At 38.8% G+C, this 26,250-nt stretch overlaps 1 protein-coding gene across 1 annotated transcript in view; it reads right to left on the bottom strand.

Moving 5' to 3' along the window:
- Positions 1-15,765, bottom strand: part of LOC127449533 (unconventional myosin-X-like) — an 87,614-nt gene extending 71,849 nt beyond the window's left edge. Inside the window, exon 1 of the mRNA XM_051713020.1 lies at positions 15,520-15,765. Coding sequence (XP_051568980.1) covers positions 15,520-15,765 — 246 coding nt within the window. The remainder of the gene's footprint in view (positions 1-15,519) is intronic.
- Between the last annotated feature and the right edge of the window lie 10,485 nt (positions 15,766-26,250).

The following is a 26,250-nucleotide window of genomic DNA, read 5'->3' on the forward strand; positions in this document are numbered from 1 at the left end:
ATTTTCATTTTTGGGTGAACTATTCCTTAAAGGTACCAAAGCATAAACAGGGTAATTCAAAGTGTCAGTGTTTTGAGAGCAAGAAACCTTGACTAACATTATAAGTGGACCAGCAGGAGAAAAAAAAATGTAACATCCACTTCGCTATGTGTATTATGCACATAAGAAGTTTAGAAATTGAAAATGACATGACTTGTCTTCAATCTAACCCCACTGCACTTTTTTTTCTCCAGTGTTTTTCCATGCTTTTATCAGGAACCCCTTGCATTACACAGCCATAGATAGCATCTCAAACAGGGAACAGGAGCCCACTAATTAGCACGTGCAGAGGCCCGATCTGAACTAACGAATCATTAATGAGATCTCTTTTTGCTCAACCCTATAGAGAGCAGGTGAGTGTAATCAAGCATGAACATAACAGATTTGAAGGAATTCAACATCTTTATCAGCAGATATATCTGCTGTTGCTGTCGTTGCCAGAGGATTGCTGGAGTGGCTTTTAGCCCATTGCCATGCTGTTGCTCAGGTGTTCTAGGTGGTTGCTCTGTGGCATGTACTATTACACCTCATTCACACTGGAACAGCATGTGGATGAGGAGCACACCTCTCCTTAACAAGCCACATGATTTCAGGTATCATTCGTGTCCATAGCACAAACAATGCGAGATGAATTACACAGCCAAGTATAATACTTAGGGTTAAGGGTTTATTCAAATCCCCAACTGTAAATATGAGCAATAGTAAAGATGCTTGCCTTAACAAACAGCACTAATAAACACACAGTCACATACATATGCACACATAATCCATCTGTGAGGGAATGAGGTGTGAACATGCTCTTATTGGGGGAGGGCAACATGGTTGGTCTAAAGATGCAGCCCCTGAGGAACCGGCGTTAATAATAACCGGACCATCTTTCCACCAATTTCTCACTCAGTCTGACCGCCAACCCCTACCCCATGTCTTATTCCATTACTATGAAAAACATAGCTCAGACACTCACACATTTAGTATGACCCATTAAGCATGTTATGAATCATTGACACAACATTGACACAACCTCTGTATCTCAGCAAATGGAACCTCTTCAGTCTCTGCACAGATACTTGCCTTTATCAGGGTTGCTGCTGTTTTAAGACATTTGAAGACCTTTTTCAAGACCTGAACAAATAAAATGAATACTGTATCCCCATCCCAAAACAAACCCACACAATCTCAAAATAAATCATGTATCATAGACTCTTACTTAAACAGGCAGAGGCACACATTCAACATGGCCTTAACATTGCTTATCAGTAAAACAGAGTAGGCTATATGCAAGTTTAAAATACTCAAGACATGTTTTCCACATTTATATCACATTAAAATTGGTTTATGTACCATTATATAAATAAATACAAATTAGAGGTCAACAAATATTGGATTTTGCTGATATGATAATGTGTTGAAAGAAAAGCATTTCATCTGCCAATAGTTTTTAAAATTGGTAGTCTATATTCAATGTTCTTAGTATTTCCTTCCTGTGAAGGGGAGGGCCAGACAGAGGCTACAAGAGTCCAAATTGAATTAAATTCCAGACGCAGTTTATGGTGCAACCAAAATACCAATAACTAGGAAAAAGAAAAAAAGATTTGATCAATAGTGCAGAACTTTTAACTTTAAAGGCTCAAATACACTGGGGACTCTTATTTTGAAATGTATGGGCTTCACTGCTTCCAGCTGCTCATTCAAAAGATAAGGGAAATAAAATGTGTACTCCTACAATAATCAACAGCGTATTACAATACAAACAATTAAACGTAAACATTGTTATATTTCATCAACACTATATCATCATCATCAACAGCTGATCATTAGTTATCGCTTGTCATAAATTTTCGATATAATGCAAACTGCTCTGTAACAGCTGGAAATACTCACAAGCCACCGTGAGCTTAGAGAAAATACAACAGTGCCACGTTTTCACTTTGAAGGATGCAGCGCATGCACTTATATAATAAATCGTATTCTTTTGAAGTTTGATACTCACAATAGGTCATATCACGATTCCTGTCTTTCTGCCTCCAAATTTAAGACATCTTTAAATGATAATTAAGACTTTTGTTGTATGATTTAAGATATTTAAGACTTTTTCTGACCTTAAATGTGGGAAAACTGAATTTAAGACATTTTAAGACTTTTTAAGGATCCATAGGAAGCCTGTTTATAAACCCTCTACCAATTACTGATCTAATTCAAATCAGCTCTCAACCTCTCAACAATGTCCTCTAAACTAGTGGTCGACTGATATGAGTTTTTTAAAAACCCTGCCGATTTTCATAATCAGCAGGGTGGCCGATAGGCCGATACAATGCTGATATATCACACAATTTATTATAGTAAATAACATAAACATAAAATTGCAAAAAAAAATTATAAACTCTTATTTAGCACTATATTTACTCATTTTCACACAAAAATGTAACATTGTAAACAAAATTGTATTTTAAATGGTAGATAGCAGTTTCTTCTGATTTCTGTTTAGTCATCAAATTTTAGTAATGTATTTGCACATGAAGAAATTGTTAATATATTAGGAAGAAGGAAATAACAGTACACACAGTAGTCCAGCAACCTCAAAAAATACTGAATCAAATCAATTGTACATACAGTGCATAGCGAATAAAGCATTTACTCATAGCATACGTGAAGCGCTTTTACTTTGAAGTTGCACTCAAGCGCCATGTGGATCCACCGCGAGCAGCAATCTCCTGACAGTTTCTGACAGTTCCTGACGGCCTGGATCATCTGCTTGGATTGTCACGGAGTGACCATCATGATTTGTGTATCAGATCTGCAATATATCGGTTGACCACTTCACTTAACCTCTAATCAACCTTCATTAAGGGTGTACCAATTCCATGAGAAGAGACAATAATGTTCAGACTGAGGGACACAGGACGTGAATAGCCTGAATTCTCAGAATCCTGAATCCTCTCAGATTCTGAGAACTAGGAAAGCAATTTTCACCTAAAAATTACATTTCTGCCATCATTTACTCATCCTCATTTTGTTCTAAACCTCAATGGATCAATGGAAACATGGGTAAATGTCACATTGCATCCATCCCCTCCAACTATCAATTATCTACAGAGATCGACCGATAATCTGATTTTCCTATTTTTTTTTTTTTTTTCGATATTCAAGCTTTTTTCTTTAATCGGATATCATTTTTGTAATATCGGATCCACCGATAACTGGAGCCATCTAGCAGGAGTTTCTGAAATTGCATGCAAGACGGCCATTGCAGCAGTGCTTGAGAGGAAACAGTGCTAAGGGTTGTCCACAGGTAATGTAACGTGCTTTTGCAATATATTGCTTGAATTAATACATTTTATTAAACGTAACAGCCATTCATGCTCTAGTGAGATGTATTACATAAATGCTTGATGTGTAGTTTAAGTGCTAAGAAACAGAGAAGTTTTTGCACATTTTTTCTCTGTTGAACTGTAAAATAAAGATGAAATAAATGTAAATTAATTAAAAAAATTGGTTCTGCATATCGGTTATTGGATACGTAAACATACAAATAATCTTTATCGTATCGGTTTTTAAAAAATCAATATCGGTCGATCTCTAATTATCTAGCTCATTTGTTAGTAAATGATAACAGAGTTTCCATTTTTTTGTGAATATTGGCTTGAAAACTTGTCAAAAATGCAGAGTAAAAGAAAATACTAAATATAAGGGCCTCAAAAAGTATTTGGACACTTAAACGCCACTTCAAAATTGTTTTATATAATACATTATCAAACAAAGTGAAACCTGCCAACAGATGACACTAAACCTTTTCTCAGAACTAACTTTTTGGAGCTATTTTTCAATGACTGCACTTTCAACCAACTGGTCCTGAGGTTTTAAGTAGATGTGTGAAGTCAGTTTCCCTCAAGTTCACACAGGTGTCCTAACATAGACATGTAAAAAAAAAAAATCCAACTTGATGGACAAAGCGATAGAAATGTTGATTTCAAATATGCTTATTTTCTATTCAATACTGAAACATATCAGAAAAAAAAGTTAACCAAACTCTTATTAAAGCGAAGCTATTTTACCCAATATTTGTGTTTGCTTTTCATTTTTATGCTAATTGCAGTGTTAGCTTAGCAATATGCTAACATCAAACTATGAGAATGAGACCATTTCGTATGAGACCATTTAATAATCCACATTTGGCCAGACAATAAAAAACAACCTTTAAAGCCCCTTTTCCCAGTTTCAGTGTTGGTGTAGTTACTATGTTTTGGCTTTATAGGGTAGCATTGTTTTATTATTTAAAACCTAACAAACTTCTTTTTGTAAAATGCTTAGCTTGAAATGTGTGCTTGCTATCTTCAAAATAATTCTTTAAAATAAATTCCTACTACACTGTATATGAAGATTTCATCAATCTTTTGTGTCAAGCGTGATCCAGCTAGACCAGGAGACAAGGAGAAAGACAAAGAGAGAGACAGAGAAAGGGCAAAAGAGGGAGAGAGTTGACTGTAAAAGGCAAAATAAACCTACAGGCCCAAGGAGATCACTGCATCCACATCACCCACCTCTAAATTTTTTTGGAACATACTGACATATCACTGTTCACCAGTGGTGTCTCAGTTACTGCAATGCAACCATTCTGAGATATTTCTGCTCCATTTCAGGCATCCCTCGGTTATTATGCCAGCACTCAGCAGAGAACTTTAGCTGCTCAGGTGATCTGAAGGGCAGCTCCTGTTCTTACTGTAGACATACTGCCCTAAAGACAGTGTGCTAAAGTGATGACAGATGGTTCATCCTGTGAGCTACTGTCAGGAATTCATTTCTGCAGCTCTGCACACTAAAATGAACAACCTGGTCTCATAGAATGAACGTTACTCTATAGTTTTGCAAACTGACTTGTAGGTGCCGCTTTCTATGTTTGCTGCAGTTTCCTGGTGAAATGAACACTTGAGGCGCCACAACAACTGTGTGGTTTAATCATTGTCACACAAATCATGAGTACAATTGCTGATTTTGATCTTATAAAAACAAATTTTTTACTCTATTACTCATCTCCCGCTGTTATATCAAAACACTTTTACTTCAGCGCATGATTTGAAAAACGAAACATTTTAACACTTTTATTACAGACCCACCTACATATACAGTTGTGCTCAAAAGTTTGCATACCCTGGCAGAAATTGTGAAATTTTGGCATTGATTTTGAAAATATGACAAAAAAAATTATTTTATTTAAAATAATCTTTTATTTAAGGATTGTGATCATATGAAGCCATTTATCATCACATAGTTGTTTGGCTCCTTTTTAAATCATAATGATAACAGAAATCACCCAAATGGCCCTGATCAAAAGTTTACATACCCTTGAATGTTTGGCCTTGTTACAGACACACAAGGTGACACACACAGTTTAAATGGCAATTAAAGGTTAATTTCCCACACCTGTTGCTTTTTAAAATTGCAATTAGTGTCTGTGTATAAATAGTCAATGAGTTTGTTAGCTCTCACGTGGATGCAGGCTAGATACTGAGCCATGGGGAGCAGAAAAGAACTGTCAAAAGACCTGTGTAACAAGGTAATGGAACTTTATAAAGATGGAAAAGGATATAAAAAGATATCCAAAGCCTTGAAAATGCCATTCAGTACTGTTCAATCACTTATTAAGAAGTGGAAAATTCAGGGATCTCTTGATACCAAGCCAAGGTCAGGTAGACCAAGAAAGATTTCAGCCACAACTGCCAGAAGAATTGTTCAGGATACAAAGAAAAACCCACAGGTAACCTCAGGAGAAATACAGGCTGCTCTAGAAAAAGTTGTTTCAAGGAGCACAATATGGCGATACTTGAACAAAAATGAGCTGCATGTTTGAATTGCCAGAAAGAAGCCTTTACTGCGCCAATGCCACAAAAAAGCCCGGTTAAAATATGCCTGACAACACCTTGACACGCCTCACAGCTTCTGGCACACTGTAATTTGGAGTGACGAGACCAAAATAGAGCTTTGTTTGGAGAGGGGTCAACAAGGCCTATAGTGAAAAGAACACCATCCCCACTGTGAAGCATGGTGGTGGCTCACTGATGTTTTGGGGGTGTGTGAGCTCTAAAGGCATGGGGAATCTTGTGAAAATTGATGGCAAGATGAATGCAGCATGTTATCAGAAAATATTGGCAGACAATTTGCATTCTTCTGCACGAAAGCTGCGCATGGGATGCTCTTGGACTTCCCAGCACGACAATGACCCTAAGCACAAGGCCAAGTTGACCCTCCAGTGATTACAGCAGAAAAAGGTGAAGGTTCTGGAGTGGCCGTCACAGTCTCCTGACCTTAATATCATCGAGCCACTCTGGGGAGATCTCAAACATGCGGTTCATGACCAAAGACTTTGCATGAACTGGAAGCATTTTGCCAAGACGAACGGGCAGCTATACCACCTGCAAGAATTTGGGGCCTCATAGACAACTATTACAAAAGACTGCACGCTGTCATTGATACTAAAGGGGGCAATACACAGTATTAAGAACTAAGGATATGCAAACTTTTGAACAGGGGTCATTTAATTTTTTTCTTTGTTGCCATGTTTTGTTTTATGATTGTGCCATTCTGTTATAACCTACAGTTGAATATGAATCCCATAAGAAATAAAAGAAATGTGTTTTGCCAGCTTACTCATGTTTTCTTTAAAAATGGTACATATATTACCAATTCTACAACAGTATGCAAACTTTTGAGCACAGCTGTATATACTTATTCCTATGTCATTTGCTTGATTGGTAGCTCGCCTAATAGAGCCAAAGATGCATGAAAGTTAAAGTGGCACAGAAGCGACAAAAAATGATGTGGCATGTGTTTTTCTTTTTTTTTTTTTTTTTTATCGGTTAGGGTTAGGTGTTCGTTAAGGGTAAGAATGTATGTTTTTTTAAACTCTAATTTATCTTTTTGGACACTATTGGTTAGGTTTAGTGTAAAGTTTTAGGTTAGGTTAGGTTAAAATTCAGCTTAAAAACCTTGTCTGATTACAACCTCATTTCGCTCGGTTTTGGCGACCCCTACTGGACATTTCTCTTGAAAACTGCAGCCAAATGTGTAATGAAGCACGTAATTTCAGTTTTGCAAATGCTCACGTAAATTTCATGAGACCAGGCTAAAAATGAAACCTAAAGGAATAAGTGAAATAATCTAAAAGCTATTGGAGTAACCAAGTATCTATATTCTATTCCTTTCTGTTTCCAATCTAGATCATTAAACCTGAAAAAACCTTATCTGTTTTTCATCACAAATGTGCTTTTTATGACACTATCAGTTAGTTTTAGGTTTAGAGTAGGGAGGTAGGTTTTATTGATTTAAAACTCGATGGAGCATTAACCTTAATAACTGTTTGAAGGAAAATTTAACTTGCTTTTAGCACCAAACAGTGCACGTTTCACCTCGGAGCTGCCGCGATACATGTAAGGAACCACGTAATATCATTTATCAAAAATGACACCACATTCACTTAATTTTCTAATTTCCCTTTCTTAATGTCCAAGAAATGTGTAAAATTCAAGGATTTTAAACAAAATTTGTGTTTTAAGAACTTCAATGGTCTTGAAGAATGCAGAAATCCTGAGATGCATCAAACATGACAACAGAAATACATATCCAGCAGATCAAAAACATTAATTTCATCTTCCTCCTCACCTCTTCTTTCATCTTGCTTTTCTCCTTCCCTTTTTTCTCCTTTATCTCACACTTATCTCCTAGCCTCATGTTCACACACAGTAGCATGAAAATGTCATTACAGTGCACTTCCTGTGCAGCTATCAAATATACATGACAGAAAGAGAAAAAAGGAAAAAAGAGGGAGAGAGAAAGAGCGAGAGAAATTAAAGATAGATGAAGCAGTTAGCCTAAAAGCTGTGCTTGAGAGAAGAGATTTCCACCACACAGAGAAAAACAGAGAGAGAGAGAGAGAGAGAGAGAGAGAGAGAGATGATGATGAGGTTAGAAGTCTTACATTGCAACGCCTCTCCCATCCTCCTTTAATTTATGGCCTACATAATAACGTTCACTAAAAAGACACATACGCGCATGCACACACACTAGTTTTATGGGCCATTTTATTCTCAGCTTGAACAAGGTCATTAATGTTAACAGCAGTAACTGGAACTTGGTGAGATTACTGCTTTGTTTCAAAACCTAGTGAGTTGCCTTTGTAGGGAACATTTTAAGGCATCATAGACACAGTCCCAATGTGAAGGCTGTTCCAAAAGGTAAGCAGCATAAACAGACCTTATTCACGCTAGCACCATCTTTGATTTTTAAATGGAAATGACAATGAGGCTGTGAGGGATAGACTTACTATCTCTTCAATGGCACGAATGGTATAAAGCTCCTAGATCACATTTGATTTTCCACAACTCATGTTGTCTGGAGTTCTTTGTATACTGAATTTTCTTGGACAGATATTTTATCAAAGTTTTGTCCGTAGAATGATCCAAAAACATTTTAAACTGCAGTACAGCCAACTGAAGATATGCTAAGTCTATCCCTCACAACCTCATTGTCATTCCCATTAAAAATGGTGCTAGTGTGAATAAGGTTTATATGCTACCTTATAAGATATCTCATTTTGAAATTCTAAGGCAGCATCGTATGTATGCTTCAAGGAGAAGGCAAAATCAGCAAGCTCTGGAGGATGAAGCGATATAAATATTGATGAAGTGTTATTTAGTGCTGAGAAGTATCGGTACAAATAGTTCACTCTAATTAAGGATGGGCTATTTTAGCAAGTATTTGTGTGTGCTATTTATTTGTATGCTTATTAAAGTATTGTGTTGTACAGTTGGGGTACTCAAGTTCAGACTCGGACCGAGTCCGAGTCAGGAGTCCAATTTCAATGGACTTGGACCTGTCACAGACTCGGATGCATTTTTACTTGGACTTGACTCAGACTCTGGATTTTTTTCAGAGTCCATGGCATTTGTGATGCAATGAAAAACAAAAAACAAATAATGTAACGAAGGGTAACCATATGTCCTCTTTTTCAGACCTGAAAAAGTGTCCGGCTGGGATTTCAAAATTGCCTCTAAATGTCCAGGATTTGGCTTTGTCTACATATTGATGTGCTCTCTCCAGTTAGTACTATCATACATTCTGTGTATTTGATACTGTGCATCAGTTTTCACGTGTATATGTCCTTACGTGTGATTATTCTAGCTAAGAGCAGCAGCGCGCACTCTTTCGAAGTACTTTTTTAACTCTCCCGCCCGCGCGCCTATGTTGCCTCTGTGTGCGGGAAAGAGATTGCCATTCGCCAGACGTGCTCTGCCGCTCTCATCCAGAAATATCAATAATGCAAGTACACTTTAAAAAGTATGTTCCCCAACTCTGCAAATGATTAAATAGAACATGTTTTATAAGACTCACGCTTATTACGCAAAGTCATTTCAAACTGAAAATGTTGACTATATCAAGACAAAATAAAATTGACTATGTATCAGTGAAATTTTATCTAATATGATGGATGAAATAGACCATGATGGAAATTATACAACTCAGTTTGTCGCATATATGTAGCACAACCTCTGTGTGTTACCTGTAAAGCTGGCACTTGTGTTTCAATGGCAAAAAAATCAGAAAATACAATGAAGAACACAAGTGAAGGGAGAAGTCTCTATTCACCTACTATCCGTACTAAATATAATGTGAAAAGAATGAAACTTCAGCCCAAGGTGAGTCTGTCAAAAATGTTATCTTGACTTTAGGGAAGTAGGCTACACCTGGACACAGCAGGAGGACTGAAAAGTGTGAAGTGTAGTACTGTAGTATATAAATATTTTTTGAATGGTATCTGATCTTTTCTGTTTTTATTTTATTATATTGTTGTATTTATATGTATGTAACATGTATTAAACACATTAAATGTATTTAATTAATTACATTAAATGTAAACTCAGCAAAAAAAAAAAGTCCCTTTTTCAGGACCCTGTATTTTAAAGACAATTTGTAAAAATCCAAATAACTTTACAGATCTTTATTGTAAAGGGTTTAAACAATGTTTTCTATGCTTGTTCAATGAACCATAAACAAACCTGTGGAATGGTCGTTAAGACACTAACAGCTTACAGACGGTAGGCAATTAAGTTCGCAGTTATAAAAACTTAGAACACTAAAGAGACCTTTCTACTGACTCTGAAAAACACCAAAAGAAAGATGCCCAGGGTCCCTGCTCATCTGCGTGAACGTTCCTTAGGCATGCTGCATGGAGGCATGAGGACTGCAGATGTGGCCAGGGCAATAAATTGCAATGTCCATACTGTGAGACACCTAAGACAGCGCTACAGGGAGACAGGAAGGACAGCTGATCATCCTCACAGTGGCAGACCACGTGTAACAACACCTGCACAAGGTACATCCGAATATCACACCTGCGGAACAGGTACAGGATGGCAACAACAACTGCCCAAGTTACACCAGGAATGCACAATCCCTCCATCAGTGCTCAGACTGTCTGCATTAGGCTGAGAGAGGCTGGACTGAGGGCTTGTAGGCCTGTTGTAAGGCAGGTCCTTACCAAACATCACCGGCAACAACATCACATATGGGCACAAACCCACCTACGCTGGACCAGACAGGGCTGGCAAAAAGTGCTCTTCACTGATGAGTCGCGGTTTTGTCTCACCAGGGGTGATGGTCGGACTCACGTTTATCATTGACGGAATGAGCGTTACACCGAGGCCTGTACTCTGGAGCGGGATCGATTTGGAAGTGGAGGGTCCGTCGTGGTCTGAGGCATCATGGGACTGAGCTTGTTGTCACTGCAGGCAATCTCAATGCTGTGCCTTACAGGGAAGACATCCTCCTCCCTCCTGCAGGCTCATCCTGACATGACCCTCCAGCATGACAATGCCACCAGCCATACTGCTCATTCTGTGCATGATTTCCTGCAAGACAGGAATGTCAGTGTTCTACCATGGCCAGCGAAGAGCCCGGATCTCAATCCCATTGAGCACGTCTGGGAACACATCCAATAAACTGAAGATGTAAACCTCTGCATCTGAGAGTGTTCTTCCCCTCAGTTTCACTCTGCCATTCTGCCAAAGCAGTGATTATGTTACTGTCAAGGAAACACATCACTAGACCATTATCTGGCAACTTTGGATTATTGTTAATGTACTTGATGCTTAATTGATTTTTGACCTCTTAAAGGAGTTCACCCAAAAAATGAAAATGATGAGCTATTCCTTAAAGATCTAGCAATTGTTAAACATGGACTCTTGTGAAGTCATGTATTTTGGCAGAGTGAAATCACAGGGGAAACAAGTGATACTAAATCAGGAAAGCTAAAGCTGCAGTTTTGATGACAATGGGAGTTAATTACACCGAAAGCCAAGCTGTTTTGTGGTCTGATAATTATAAGCCTTTACAGCCAGCAAGAAAGAGAGAACACAAGCTGGTAATCTACCAAAAGACTACACTTTAGCTTAAGCAATTTGAAAAGCATGCTTCAGGTAGTGTTAGAGACATCTATCTACGCAAGATATTTCCCATGAAATTTTCCTTGGAATATCCAGACAAATGATCCAAGCCTCTATGAGAGTCACAAAGGCTATAATCACCTGCTGTGTTACAGTAATCCCACAAAGCTGCCACCTCTCCATAAAAGGGTTTAGCACATGCACACGGCTGCCATGGCAACAGAGGGGCAGGGTCGTGGCAGCAGGTGTGGGTATAAACTAGGGTGATAGTGGTGTGGACAGTGCTGTAGGCTAAATATTATGGTTGAAATGTTGCATTGCGGAATTGGATTGATTTCAAACACAGATGGATATAGACTAAAGCTGAATGGATTTTTTAATGCTGGTGCAGAGGATGAAGAAAAGTAATACAGGTTGCAGAGTATTAAATGTTCATGCCACCAGATTGAGAAAAGACTGTCTATACAGTCATCCGTCCGCTAGAGGACTCAATTCCACTTGCGTGCTCCATCCCATCATGTGAGCGACACAAAATAAAAAAAACACAGGTGCGCATCCCTCACTTCCTTCACTTGATTTCTCTTTAGATGAACATTACGTTTACCACATAAACCACAAAAGTGTGTTATAGTACAACATGACAACAAGTATTGTTGATCCGCCAGTCTCCCTGTATCATCCACACCGACAACATTCCTGAAATCTCACCGTCACCAGTGTAGAGGCATATTATTTACTGTATTCGCACAGCGTGCTATTATTTGACTTAATTTAAAATAAAAAATAAGGTCTGGATTATCCCACGATAACGTGAAGTTGGAATTTACTTGAATATGTATCTTCTGTCCAAGTAATTATTAACAGTAAGACATTAACAGTTAATTAAACAATTCACAAATTCATACTAAACATAGCCGGAGTATATTAAAATACACTGAACTGAAAATACCAATACTTGCATTTTGTATTTATTTAAATGATATTCAAACAGTAGGCTACATGCACATACATTGTGGCTGTTTGTTTTATTTGTTTAGGGACAATTCACAATAAATATATTGTAACTGTATTAGCTAGAAACTAAATTTCAACCTCAGTCCCTCTGCGGCAGTTGCAGTACCGCCCTGGAAAGCCACGTGTAATCACAATTGATCATTAATAGTGTTAATAACAATAAAGAATAATTACCCTACACAAAGTTAAACATTCTAAAAATACCACATATACAGACATGTACAACATAATACAATCCACAATCACATCAACATACACAAATTATACCAACTCGATCTAATGATCACATGACTGTTTTTCTTTCAGCCAATTTTTAACACCTAATTTAAACAGGTTTTTTTTCTCCCCTTTTCTCCCCAATTTGGAATGCCCAAATCCCAGTGTGCTCTAAATCCTCATGGTAGCGTTGTGACACACCTCAATCCGGGTGGCAGAGGACGAATCTCAGTTGCCTCCGCATCTGAGTCCGTCAATCCGTGCATCTTATCACGTGGCTTGTTGAGCGTGTTACCGCAGAGACGGAGCGCGTGTGGAGGCCCACGCTATTCTCCGCAGCATCCACGCACAACTCACCACGCACCCCACTGAGAGCGAGAACCACACATCATAGTGACCATGAGGAGGTTACCCCATGTGACTCTACTCTCCCTAGCAACCAGGCCAATTTGGTTGCTTAGGAGACCTGGCTGGAGTCACTCAGCACACCCTGTATTCGAACTCACGACTCCAGGGGTGGTAGTCAGCATTTACTTGCTGAGCTACCCAGGCCCCAATTGAAACATTTTTAAAGTACTACACTCTCTAATATTTCTCGGCAGGGAAGTCCAATATTTTACTGCTCTAACTGAAAAAAATTATCAACAAAATTTTGTTGATATATATTTAATACAGCAGTTACCTCTAGAAGAACACGGCCTTTAATTCTTCCTGAACCACTTTTTTTTGTGCTCGGGTAATCGGTAAGGACAACTGCGTAAACTACCCCTGGGGTTGTTTCAATATGGTGTTCTATGAGGTTTGTACAACCGGGAAGAGGTGAGAACACATCTGAGAATTCTCTTTGCAGTCGGGCCATGTCCATAACTTATGATGGTGATAGGTGGTCTCCGCAAGGGACTGGGGTGCCTCGATTGGTTAAGTTCACCTCCGGACCAAGCACCTTCCTCTCTGGAACCACCGTCGCCAAAGACACAGGGACCGCCTCCCTCCATGGTTTTAAGTGGTTGAGGTGGTAAATTTGCCATGCTCCACCCCCATCCATTCGTATAACCTCATAATCAACTTCCCCGACTCACCGTGTGACCTCAAAGGGCCCTTGCCACTTTGTGAGTAATTTAGAGCTTAATGTATGTAGTAATACAAGCACTTTATCTCCCTGCATAAATTCCCGTAGCCGAGCTCCCCTGTTATACAGCCGGGACTGACATTCATGAGCCTGTAGCAAATTCTCCTGTGATAGCTGGCCCAATGTGTGGAGCTTTGCTCTCAGGTCAAAAACATATATTTATTTTTTTCTGTTTGAAGGTCCCTCCTCCCAATTTTCCCTTATGACGTCTAAGACACTGCAAGGCTTACGCCCATTCAATAATTCAAAAGGGGAGAACCCCGTGGAGGCTTGCGGTACCTCTCGAACTGCGAATAACAGGGTTTCAAGCCACTTATCCCAATTCCGAGCAGCTTCGTGCACGAACTTACGATTCATGTTTTTCAGGGTTTGATTAAACCATTCGACCAAGCCATCCCTTTTTGGGTGGTACACTCTTGTCCTAATCGATTTAATGCCCAATAATTCAAACAGCTCGCATAGTGTACATGACATAAACTTAGTGCCCTGGTCAGTGAGGATTTATTTCAGAATCCCCACTTGGGAGATGATTCTGAAGAGTGCCTCCGCAACACTGCGTGCTGAGATGTTGCGCAGAGGCACTGCTTCCGGATATCATGTTGCATAAACCACCTGGATGAACACAAAGCGATGCCTGCATGCCGTCCGTTCTAATGGCCCGACGAGGTCCATGGCAATTCTTTTGAAGGGAACCTTGATCAACAGAAGGGGCGCAACAGCACTTTTGGTATGGCTGCTAGATTCACTAGCTGACATTCATGGCATGCTGCAAACCACCTGCGAACATCCCCGCGAATGACCGGCCAATAGAAACAAGCCATCAGATGGTTTAGTGTTTTTTCCTGCCCCAAGTGACCCGCCATCGGATTATAATGAGCCGTCTGGAATAGCATTTCCCGATGGCTCTTCAGTACTAACAATTGGGTTGTATCCTCCTTTGTCTGAGCGTCCTGCTTCACTCGATACAACCAATCCTGAATAATTGAAAAATATGGATATGCAAGTGCAACGTCTGGCAGGAGGTGTTGACCATCAATCACTTTCACTTGATCAAAGGCGTGCCCATCCCTTATGTAATTTTGATGTGGAGCTGACATAGACGGCGTGGCTCCACCTCCCCAACCAGCGAGTCACACACCACACACCTATATGTTTTGTTGCAGGACCCTTCCACACACATTCCCCTTAATAAGGTAGTAAATGCCGGCCAATTCGTTCCCAAGATTAGTGGATGGGTGAGCAGATTCACCAGCCTGTGGGGAAGAGTGGAGAGGGTTAAGGAAAGCCAGCATGATGAATGGTCCACAGGACCGGGGAACCGGTTTGGGGGAAGGAATTCCCCATTTCTGGGGAACAGGAACAGGACGGGAGGAAGGGGAGGGGAGAGAGAGAGAGAGAGAGAGAGAGAGAGAGAGAGAGAGAGAGAGAGAAGGAAGGATCTCAGGGCTCGCCAACTCCCGAATACACCGCCATATGATCCTCTGCTAGCTGGATGGCCGCTTGGAGTAACGCCGAGTGATAGCACTGGACCCACTCCGCCGTCCCTCTCGAAAGCCGAGCAATAAACTACTCCAGTACCACCTGATCGATCACAGTCCCAACATCGCGTTGCTCAGCCAGCAACCACCTCTGGCAAATGGGCGGCCGAGCTCACCAAGTGTCAGTGATCGGAAGTGTTGGTGCTGTTACCTGCCATCTGCTCAAAGAGCTCCAAGAAGGCCTCCGGTCCATCTTGGGCCCCCATTTTGACAAGAGGAACATGGGGCAGGGTGGTTGCAGGGCCCCCTCATGGGGTAGCAAGCTCCGGAGCACCTGCCGGTCCTCCGCCTGGACCTGGATAAGTGCGATGAACCGCAGCTCAAGGAGGGCCTGATGCTGTGACTGGTGAATGCTGGCGAGGGTCTTGAAGACTTCCTCCAGTGGAGAGGCATCCATGGTGACGTTCTTCCTCATTAAATCCCTGATTTTGGCATCAGTGTAACAAGTTCACAAGGAGGGGAAAGGAGGAAGCGGGAGACGGTGAAATCCAACTCAAAAGATAATTTTATTTTTCACTCAAAAATTGTTTTTCAGCTGACTTTAATAAACACGCTCTCTGGGTGTGTGTGTGTGTGTGTGTGTGTGTGTGTGCAGCTCTCTCTCCCTCTCTGGTGTCTGGCTCGCTCTTAAATCCCTCTCCAACTCTCTCTGCAATGACAAGCAGCTGTCAGAGATGATCAATGACAGGTGATGATCCATACCATTCTCATCTCCCGATCTCGCTCTCCATTCACAAGCTGGCCCTCAACCACGCCCCCACCTCCACACACACCTAAATATTAAAAATGTTGTACCACTTCCATTGCTGACTTTTTACTATGATCTCAGGTGGAGTAATATAATTCTTCTTAATAGAAAAATACATGCAAACTGTTTTAGAGACATTCAGTGTCAGACAAGAATAATTTATCCAGTCAACAATTTTTCCGTTGCTACTTTAAGTAAAGATGCAGCTTGATGTTTCGACTTTGCATGCACGTAGATGACTGTATCACCTGCTTACATCTGCATTTTAACCCCTGGAGCAACTGACTGCAAATCATTAATATATATACTAAACAGTAAGGGGCCTAAAATGGACCCTTGTGGAACCCCTATTGAACAATCTAAAAAAAGAAGACAAATGTCCATTGATTCTAGTGCAATGTTGTCTATTATCTAAATAAGAGGACATCCATTGTATTGTGTTTGGGGATGTATTATGTGTTGATAATTTAGACAGCAACAGATCATGGTTAACTGTATCAAATGCTTTCTTTAAATCTATAAAAACAGCGCCAACCACTCCAGCCTTGTCAAGCATTGCTTTAATTTCTTCCATAAAATAACAGTTAGCTGATTCTGTGGAATGTTTTTCACAAAAAACAAACTGCATAGGATGGAGAGGATGTTGGCCCATACTTAAATGTGTTATTAATTGATTTGCTACCACCTTCTCTAATATTTTAGATAATATTGGAAGTATACTAATGGGTCTGTAATTAGATAGTTCACAAGTATCACCAGTTTTATAAATAGGAGAAATAACAGCTGTTTTCATACTATCAGGAAAAATTATTTCTTTGATAGATCTATTTATTAAACTTGTAATTGGAGCACAAAGTGATGTAGCATTCCTCTTAATTAAATTAGAATCAATCCCATATATATCTTGAGCCTTTGAGTTATTAAGTGATGTTAGAATTTTCATAACATCTTGTTCAGTGACTTCAACTAGATCTAAAACAGGACAGGTATAATCCGGAAGTGTAATCAATCTTTCTCTTTTACCAAAATTTCAAAATTTAAATTTAATGTTTTCACATCTCCTTTTGCAGTAAAAAAATGTTCTCCGATGTTAACGTTTTCAAGTTTGCATGAGAATGGCTGGTCAGTCAAAAATTATACTTTGTATACATAAAGCTTTGATTCAAGAAAAATATGCATGCATTTTTGGAGTTTCAAGCCGTTGACCACTTAGTTTATTATTGTTATTGTTAATGATTAATCGATTTTCACTCATTAACGTTAGCAATTGTCAATTAATACAATTTCTTAAAATGTGCAACCCTACTCTGTATGTATCTTAGTAAAAACCAGTACTTCAATGGAACCCATCAAATGTCTTCAACAGTTTCTTTAATGTTTTCAACAGTTTTTTAATGTTTATTCTCAGCATGCAATGCTCACTCATTTGTGGTGCCATCTATCCAATAAAACACCAGTTCTTAAACACTCCCTTTTCACATGCTTTGTCCTTTCAGAATTGCACCCCAACCGCATGTATTTATTTCCTGCTATATGCCACTTTTCCATTCTTGTCTTAGTATGAACTAAAAATGCGATGAGCCTGAGGTGAGGACTGTTCTATGTCCAGACAAATATACAGTACACCTGTACAAACGGATACAATGTGCTGTTCAATCTGTGAGCACACCCACATGCACTCAAATACAGCAGAGGTGATTGCACTTGTTCTCCTGTTGCATAAATGCAAACAGTTGTTGGATTTCAATATTTCAACATCTAAGGCTGCCAATCATTTTTTATTGGAGAAAAACAAAGAAGCTGCCCTGATTTATGGGTTTTTAGTAGATGGAAGCATAATTAAATTAGCAAAACTATTTATTAAACAAGTACACATTTGTGCAGTGTTTTGCTTATTCAGAAGATTAAAGTTCAATTCCGGCTTGCATCATGTACCTTTTGACCCCCCCCCCCTTAATTAAAAACTGGCAAAAGCCCCCCCAAAATCACATTTGCATGTCATTTCTCAACCAGCTCCTCATTCTTAAATAAGCCTGGATAAAAACCCTGCAATGATCAGAGGCTGAGAACTTGTGTTGGGACTGAAGCACCCTGGTCTCTATCTGCATGGGGTACAGTACATATTTCTCAGAAACACAGCATGCCCTGCAAAATGATGTCTTGAATAAAAGAAGAAGCTATCACTCCAGACAAGTGTGACAGTATGAGAGATGCTCTAATTATACACAAGGGACCTGAACAATGACTAGACCTGATGGTGATGTCTTGGATGTATAAAGAAAGAGAAAAAGAAGGAATGGAACAGGAATGGGCACACATGCATCAGCTGTGTTGGAAAGGCATTTGCACTTTTGCCTGCAGCGGTTTGTCAGATCTGCACTTCACTGGCAGGCGGAGGCGGCTGATCTGGGTCAGGAAAGAGAACTTTTGCTCAGTGCTTCTCTCTGCTGGTCTCTCTAACTGAAAATGCAAGCGCATCCACACACATCTCAGTCTTCCATCCATCCTGATTTCAATGAGCTCACAAATCACTGCATGCTCTGCTCGTGTTTCTGTGTCAAACTAAGGGTATGTGGGAGAATTAGAATGATGCACAAACGTGTGCACACTCTAGTGTTTGTATGTCTGTGTGAAAATATGTCAGTGGATCAGGCTATACATAGAGTACGTGTTATATACTGGCTACAATATGTGACCTGCTACATCATTTCGAGTCACCTTGACCCAGAAACTCATTTTGAGTTTATGAGTATGATGCAGTAAAATAACAGGGAAAATCTCAGCCAATATTTAAATGATTATTTCTGGGCAACAGTTTGGAGAAGAATCACAATAATTATATCATTAGAAAGCTGAGACTTGATGTCAAAATTCAGCTGGGTGAAAAACGTCCAAGGGTAACATTTTATTGCTCAGATGCTGCTCTTTCATAGCTCTGGAGATATAATAAGATTTTTCTTACAGCTATTTTTTAATCTTTTAGTTATTCAAGTATCAACTTTGCAACTGATGTTTTGACACACAAGACAACTGTTGATGTATAATGAGAGATTAGTGCTTAAAATTAATGTTGATAGAATAGCTCAGAAAATAATTTGATAAGAAATATACAAGGTTTTCCTGAAATCTCTGACTTTTGATTTGCAAACTTTTGGTATCTTGATAAATCTCTGATCTCAATATGTCTTAGAGGAGACACATTTTTGTAAAATAAAAATCTGAGAAGCAGAAGACAAAAGCAGAATTCTCCATTAGCTCTCCAGTTGATCTCATTTATGTCCATCTCCAACATGTCACTCCTCTCTGTAAAGATCTAGAGTTGAACCTTCAACTGGAACCTCATGAGAATTCAGAAGGACTGGAATTCCTAATCTGAAGCTGAGAATTTGGCAGAGAGGAGAGTGATGCCCTTAAACGATAAAAATTCCCAGGATTTTTGGAGACGAGGAGAATATCCTCTATCTGTGAGAGCTTTTCCAATACTATGAAAACAGAGCACAAAACAGAAATAGAAGGGAAACATGACTTAAAACAAGAAAGAGGGAGAAATTTGGATGGAAACCCAGATGGTAACTAGGGAAGTGCAAAACTACATATTTTAAAAATCGACTAGAATTCAACAAAACTCTATCAGTCATTCTTCCAAGTAGCATTCACACAGGATGTGTTCTTGTGTTCAAAAATAGCTAGGCAGAACGTAACATAATGGAACAAAACCCAGAGGTCTCGAGATGTTCTTCTTAAAAGTCACAAGATGTGGAAAAACACAGCAAGATGCAACTTAAATATAGACCGTCCCAGATTGATTGCACTGTGAATTCAGCAACAGTAGGTCGAAAGTTCTGCTGCTAAAAATCAGTCTGCACTTACCGAAATGTGTTGTTCAATGTATTGACGTGTGAGCTCCAGTATCTGAGTGAAATGCCCACAGAAATGTGAATTTTGAATTAAAAAATAGTTTTTAGTAAATTATGTAAACAGACAACAGGAATGCATATTTTATAACTCTACTCCTTAACTAGGGGTGGGTAAATATATCGACTTTCCAATGCGATATTGGAGAGAAAGATTGATTACACTTCCGGATTATACCTGTCCTGTTTTAGATCAACTTGAAGTCACTGAACAAGATGTTATGAAAATTCTTCTTTTGAACGATCTCAAAATTGATTCTTAAATCCCAAGATTGATCTTTTACTCTATGTACAACACTCCACTATAATTTGAAAATCACTCGCATTAGCAACCAAATTTCGTGCTATGCGACTAAAATGTAGATCGGCAACTTGCTGGAAAATGTTTGGATTTCACTTACTAGTAATTGTGTGTGGTACAGTGGTGGAGTATTCAGCAGTGAGATCATTTCACTACATGTTGAGAGTAAAAAGATGTTCCAAATGTGTGTGTGTCCAAAGATGAAATCCATGTCACCCATTTGTTATTGAATAATATATCTTTTAATACTCTTCTGTTCTCTATAGTCAGTTGTTGATTGAAAACAACAAAAAAATTAACATTTAATTCTAATAACGCATAGGACAGATGAGATAAAGCCGTTCAAGGCTCTCTTATTAACATGCACTCATTTATAGGCGCCGTTTAAGGCGTCTTTCTTAAAGAGACAGTACCAGTTTTTAACACACGTTAAATCAATGTAAATACCTGTAAATATTACAAATTATGTTATTAAATAATAAACATGTAACAAAAAATAATATATGCAATATATTATCATATTTATTGATTGAATACATGGACTTGTTAATTTTTAAAAGCTAAAATGAGAGAGGTTAAGAGCGTTTCTTTTGCCTCCCTTGAGCTCCCTTGAGCATTTTTCATGTATTTAAACGTTTTCCTAAAAATATATTTAGGTGAATATGGTTGTTTATAACTACGTATTAGTGCACACATGGTTGCATTAAAAAAAGTTTAATTTTAAATTTTCTTTTTCTCATTAAAGGGATAGTTAACAAAAAAATTTGAAAGAATGTCTCAGCTCTGTAGGTCCATACAATGCAAGTGAATGGTAATTAGACCTATGTAGCTCCAAAAATCACATAAAGGAAACATAAAAGTAATCCATATGACTCCAGTGGTTAAATTCATATCTTCAGAAGCTATATGCTGTTATAGGTGTGGATGAGAAACAGATCAAAATGGATGTCCTTTTTTACTCTAAATCTCCACGTTCACTTTTACCTCTGAACTTTACATGTAGTGCCTGTTTAATTTCACTTTCACATCTGAAAATGAAAATTAAAGTGGAGATTTAGAGGAAAAAATTACTTAAATATTGTTCTGTTTCTCACCCACACCTATTACAGTGGCATGCAAAAGTTTGGGCACCCCTGATCTAAATTCCTGTTGCTATGAATAGCTAAGCAAGCAAAAGATGGCCTGATTTCCAAAAGGCATAAAGTTAAAGATGACACATTTCTTTAATATTTTAAGCAATTTTACTTTTTTATATCCATCTTTTATGGTTTCAAAATAACAAAAAAGGAAAAGGGCCCGAAGCAAAAGTTTGGGCACCCTGCATGGTCAGTACCTAGTAACACCCCCTGGCAAGTATCACAGCTTGAAAAAGCTTTTTGTAGCCAGCTAAGTGTCTTTCAATTCTTGTTTGGGGGATTTTCACCCATTCTTCCTTGCAAAAGGCTTCTAGTTCTGTGAGATTATTGGGCCGTCTTGCATGCACTGCTCTTTAGAGGTCTATCCACAGATTTTCGATGATGTTTAGGTCAGGGGACTGTGAGGGCCATGGCAAAACCTTCAGCTTGCGCCTCTTGAGGTAGTCCATTGTGGATTTTGAGGTGCGTTTAGGATCATTATCCTGTTGTAGAAGCAATCCTCTTTTCATCTTCAGCTTTTTTACTGATGGTGTGATGTTTGCTTCCAGAATTTGCTGGTATTTAATTTAATCCATTCTTTCCTCTATCAGTGAAAAGTTCCCCTGTGCCACTGGCATCAACACAAGCCCAAAGCATGATCGATCCACCCCCGTGCTTAACAGTTGGAGAGGTGTTCTTTTCATGAAATTCTGCACCCTTTTTTCTCCAAACATACCTTTGCTCATTGCAGCCAAAAAGTTATATTTTAACTTCATCAGTCCACAGGACTTATTTCTAAAATGCATCAGGCTTGTTTAGATGTTCACTTGCAAACTTCTGACGCTGAAATTTGTGGTGAGGATGTAGGAAAGGTTTTCTTCTCATGACTCTTCCATGAAGGTCATATCTGTGCAGGTGTCGCTGCACAGTAAAACAGTACACCACTACTCCAGAATCTGCTAAATCTTCCTTAAGGTCTTTTGCAGTCAAACAGGGGTTTTGATTTGTCTTTCTAGCAATCCTACGAGGAGTTCTCTCTGAAAGTTTTCTTGGTCTTCCAGACCTCAACTTGAACTCCACCGTTCCTGTTAACTGCCATTTCTTAATTACATTACAAACTGAGGAAACGGCTACCTGAAAACACTTTGCTATCTTTTTTATAGCCTTCTCCTGCTTGTGGGCATCAATTATTTTAATTTTTAGAGTGCTAGGCAGCTGCTTAGAGGAGCCCTTGGCTGCTGATTGTTGGGACAAGATTTGAGGAGTCAGAGTATGTATAAAGCTTTGACATTTGCATCACCTGGCCTTTCCAAACGATGATTGTGAACAAGCCATAGCCCTAACAAGCTAATTAAGGTCTGAGACCTTGGTAAAAGTTATCTGAGAGCTCAAATCTCTTGGGGTGCCCGAACTTTTGCGTGGTGCTCCTTTCATTTTTTCACTCTAAAATAGTATAAAATAAAAATAATACACTAATATTGCTTAAAATGTTGAAAAGAATGTTTCATCTTTAACTTTATGCCTTTTGGAGATCAGTTCATATTCTACTCACTTAACTATTCACAGCAACAGAAATTATAGGTGCCCAAACTTTTGCATGCCACTGTTTATTGCTTCTGAAGATATGGATTTAAACACTGGAGGCATATGGATTACTTTTGTGTTTCCTTTATGTGATTTTTGGAGCTAAAAAGGTCTGATCACCATTCACTATGGACCTTCTGCAGAAGAAAGAAATTCCTACACATCTGGGATGGCATGATAATGAGTAAATGATGAGAGAATTTTCATTTTGGGGTGAACTATCCCTTTAAGGCTAGTGAAAATCAGTGTGGAAAACATGCATAAAAAGGCTGAAATATACTAAGATATATAGTCTATATACTCATCCCTGATCCAGACTTCCTATCGTTATGGAAATGGCCATTCAGAAATTTCGAGATTGTTAGCCCTAGCTTTATTCTGTCTACCCTTCTGTACTATTTCTCATCTCTTTTTATACATTTTTCAACACACTTTTCTCTGACTTCCTGTCCTTTTCTCCTTTTACTCCACAGCCCATGTTTATAAATAGGTCTCTGATGGAGCATATTGTGAAAAACACTGTAGAGTTTGATGATTGATCCGATGCAAAGCCTTTAATGCCATTTTTGGGTAGCAACACTCATCAATGCAAAATCCAACATTACAGGATTTAGACCTACTCTCTCACACTGTTCTGCGACTCTTGACCTCAAGGTGATGGATGGATTTGCCTGTCAATATTTATAGTGAAAAAGGAATTACATTTTGGTCTGTTCTCACCCAAAACTGACTGGATCGCTTCAGAAGGCACTGATTAAACCACTGGAGTCATATGAATTACTTTTATGCTGCCTTTGTGATTTTTGGACCTACAAAGTTCTCACCACCATTCACTTGCACTGTGAGGACCAACAGAGCTGAAGTATTCTTCTGAAAATCTTTGTTTGTGTTCAGCAGAAGACAGAAAGTCATACACATCTTGGATGGCATGAGAGTGCGTAAAAAAGGTGAGAGAACAAGTGTGCGTGTTATTCACTGTCACACAAATCACGAGTACAACGGCTGATTATAAACACTTAATCTTCGCTCTAATACTCACTCACTGCTATGATATCAAAATACTTTTACTTCAACACATCATTTAAAAAGCGATATTTTTTAACGTTTCTGTTACAGACACCCACCTACATTTACACAGTTATTCCAATGTGATTAGCTTTTGTGGTAGCTCACCTCATATGCTGTGTTCCACTCAAGTCGGACTTAGGATATTCCTACTTGACATCTCCGATCTCTGACCATAAATGCATTCCATTGCAAGATGCTCGGAAGATGATGTGTAAGGAAACAAAACTGCAACACTCCCTTTAGCTTAGTAGGTGTTTGACTGTAACCAGAGACATCTCCAAGCAACCCAATTGATAAACAATGCTGCAACGCTACGATTACGAACGTTACGTACGATTATCAAAAGACAGTATAATTTATACACCTGATTCTACAGGCGTTTGTTAAACAAGCTGTAATATCGTAACGTAGGAACTTTTACTCATGTATTGATATTATTTAATAAAAGTGAATGTTTATCACTTACTTTGTAAATCTTCCTGGGTGCCGTCATGTTTGTGTGACGTCATGCACCTGCATCTCGTTGAGTTGAACATTTCTGCATGAGTTTCCAAGTTGGAATTCTGATAGAGAGTTGGATTTTGAATTCAGAACACTATGGGTTAGGTTTAGGCATTGGTTAAGGGTAAGGATATCTGTAATGTTCACCTCATTTATCTTTTAGGACACTATTTGTTAGGTTTAGGCTAAAGTTTTAGGTTAGGGAAGTACTTTTACTCATTAAAACATCAACTTAAAATTCAACTTACAACCCTTGTCTGATCACAACATTATTTCACTTGTTTTTGGCGCCACCCGCTGGACAGTTCACTAGGAAACTGCAGCGAAATGTGTAATACAGCACGTAATTTTGGTTAACAAAAACTTTGCTATGGTCACGTAAATTTCATGAGATCAAGCAAAAAAAATCCCTGCATGAAAATAGAACTTCCTGTTGAATTTAGGTCTTCACATTCAGTTGAAAACTGAGCAGAGATGTTACATTGCAGATTCTTTCTGTCCTGCAAGAAGCAGGTTGTCCACTAAATAATTACAGGTGTAAAAATGGCAATTCAGTCAAGGAGATGTTAGACAGAATGCCTCATTCACTGTTTACTATCACTGTATGTTTTTTTTCTATACTATGAAAGTGAATAGTGACTGAGGCTAACATTCTTCCAAACATTTCTTTTAGCGAGAATGAAAGTCACACAGATTGGTACAACATGGGTGCACCATCCCTTTAATCTATGGCTCATAACACATTGCCTTTATCATGTACAGAGCTGTCAGTAATATCAACATCATTGCAAACTTCATCATAATCACATTTCTAGGATAAATAATATAGAACAAAATGTAAATCCTCTCTTACAGAGGAAATCTAGGTAATCTAGTGCATTCTAGATTTCATCATAAATTAACACTCGGCATTAGGAACATGGGGTGACCCAGTAAAACAAGCCAACCTTCTAATGTTGCTGTGGGGACTTGAGGTGTGGAGTGTTGAGTCACCAATATGATAACATGAACTGCCACTACAGAGCAGACAGCAAAAAAGGAGGTGTAGAAAGAAAGTGGGAGGATGGAAATGAGAAAGAGAGCAATTTGGATATTGTTGTGCTTTAAGGGTCAGTGAGGTACTCTAAAGAAACACCTCTGGGCTCCAAAGATAATTTTGGGTGATGACTCATTAGGATGTTGGGCATAGATAAGGATCTTAGTGGGCTGGTCGGGCAGGCCTGTATTTTTGGGGGACCTTAACATGCTCCACTGCATCTAACATATTTTATCCAATTTAAAAGTGCCATCCCTTCACAACCCCCTGGGGGAAAAGTTTAACCTGTAACCCCTTTACTAACATTGGTGCTGGCTAAGTAAAGCATCACTATTACAATTGTTCATACTTAAGGTTACTCTTTTTTTAAAAGGATTTATGATTAAGTCAAAAATTACTTCACGATCCAATAAATGAAAAACTTAGGCCATATGTAGGGACCAGAATATTATAGAGACTTTGTTGTGGCCCCTTTTGCACATTCAATGCATCTGTAGCAGACAAACATAAGTGTTGTTCTGTGCATGTAAAGTTTTGATGGCAAATCTAAAAAGAGGAATACTTCAATAATACAGTGAAGCTGAGGTCTTCTCAAGTTGTTACCTAGTTACAGTG

This window comes from Myxocyprinus asiaticus, chromosome 12 (genome assembly GCF_019703515.2).
Source record: "Myxocyprinus asiaticus isolate MX2 ecotype Aquarium Trade chromosome 12, UBuf_Myxa_2, whole genome shotgun sequence".
NCBI classification, from domain to species: Eukaryota; Metazoa; Chordata; class Actinopteri; order Cypriniformes; family Catostomidae; genus Myxocyprinus; species Myxocyprinus asiaticus.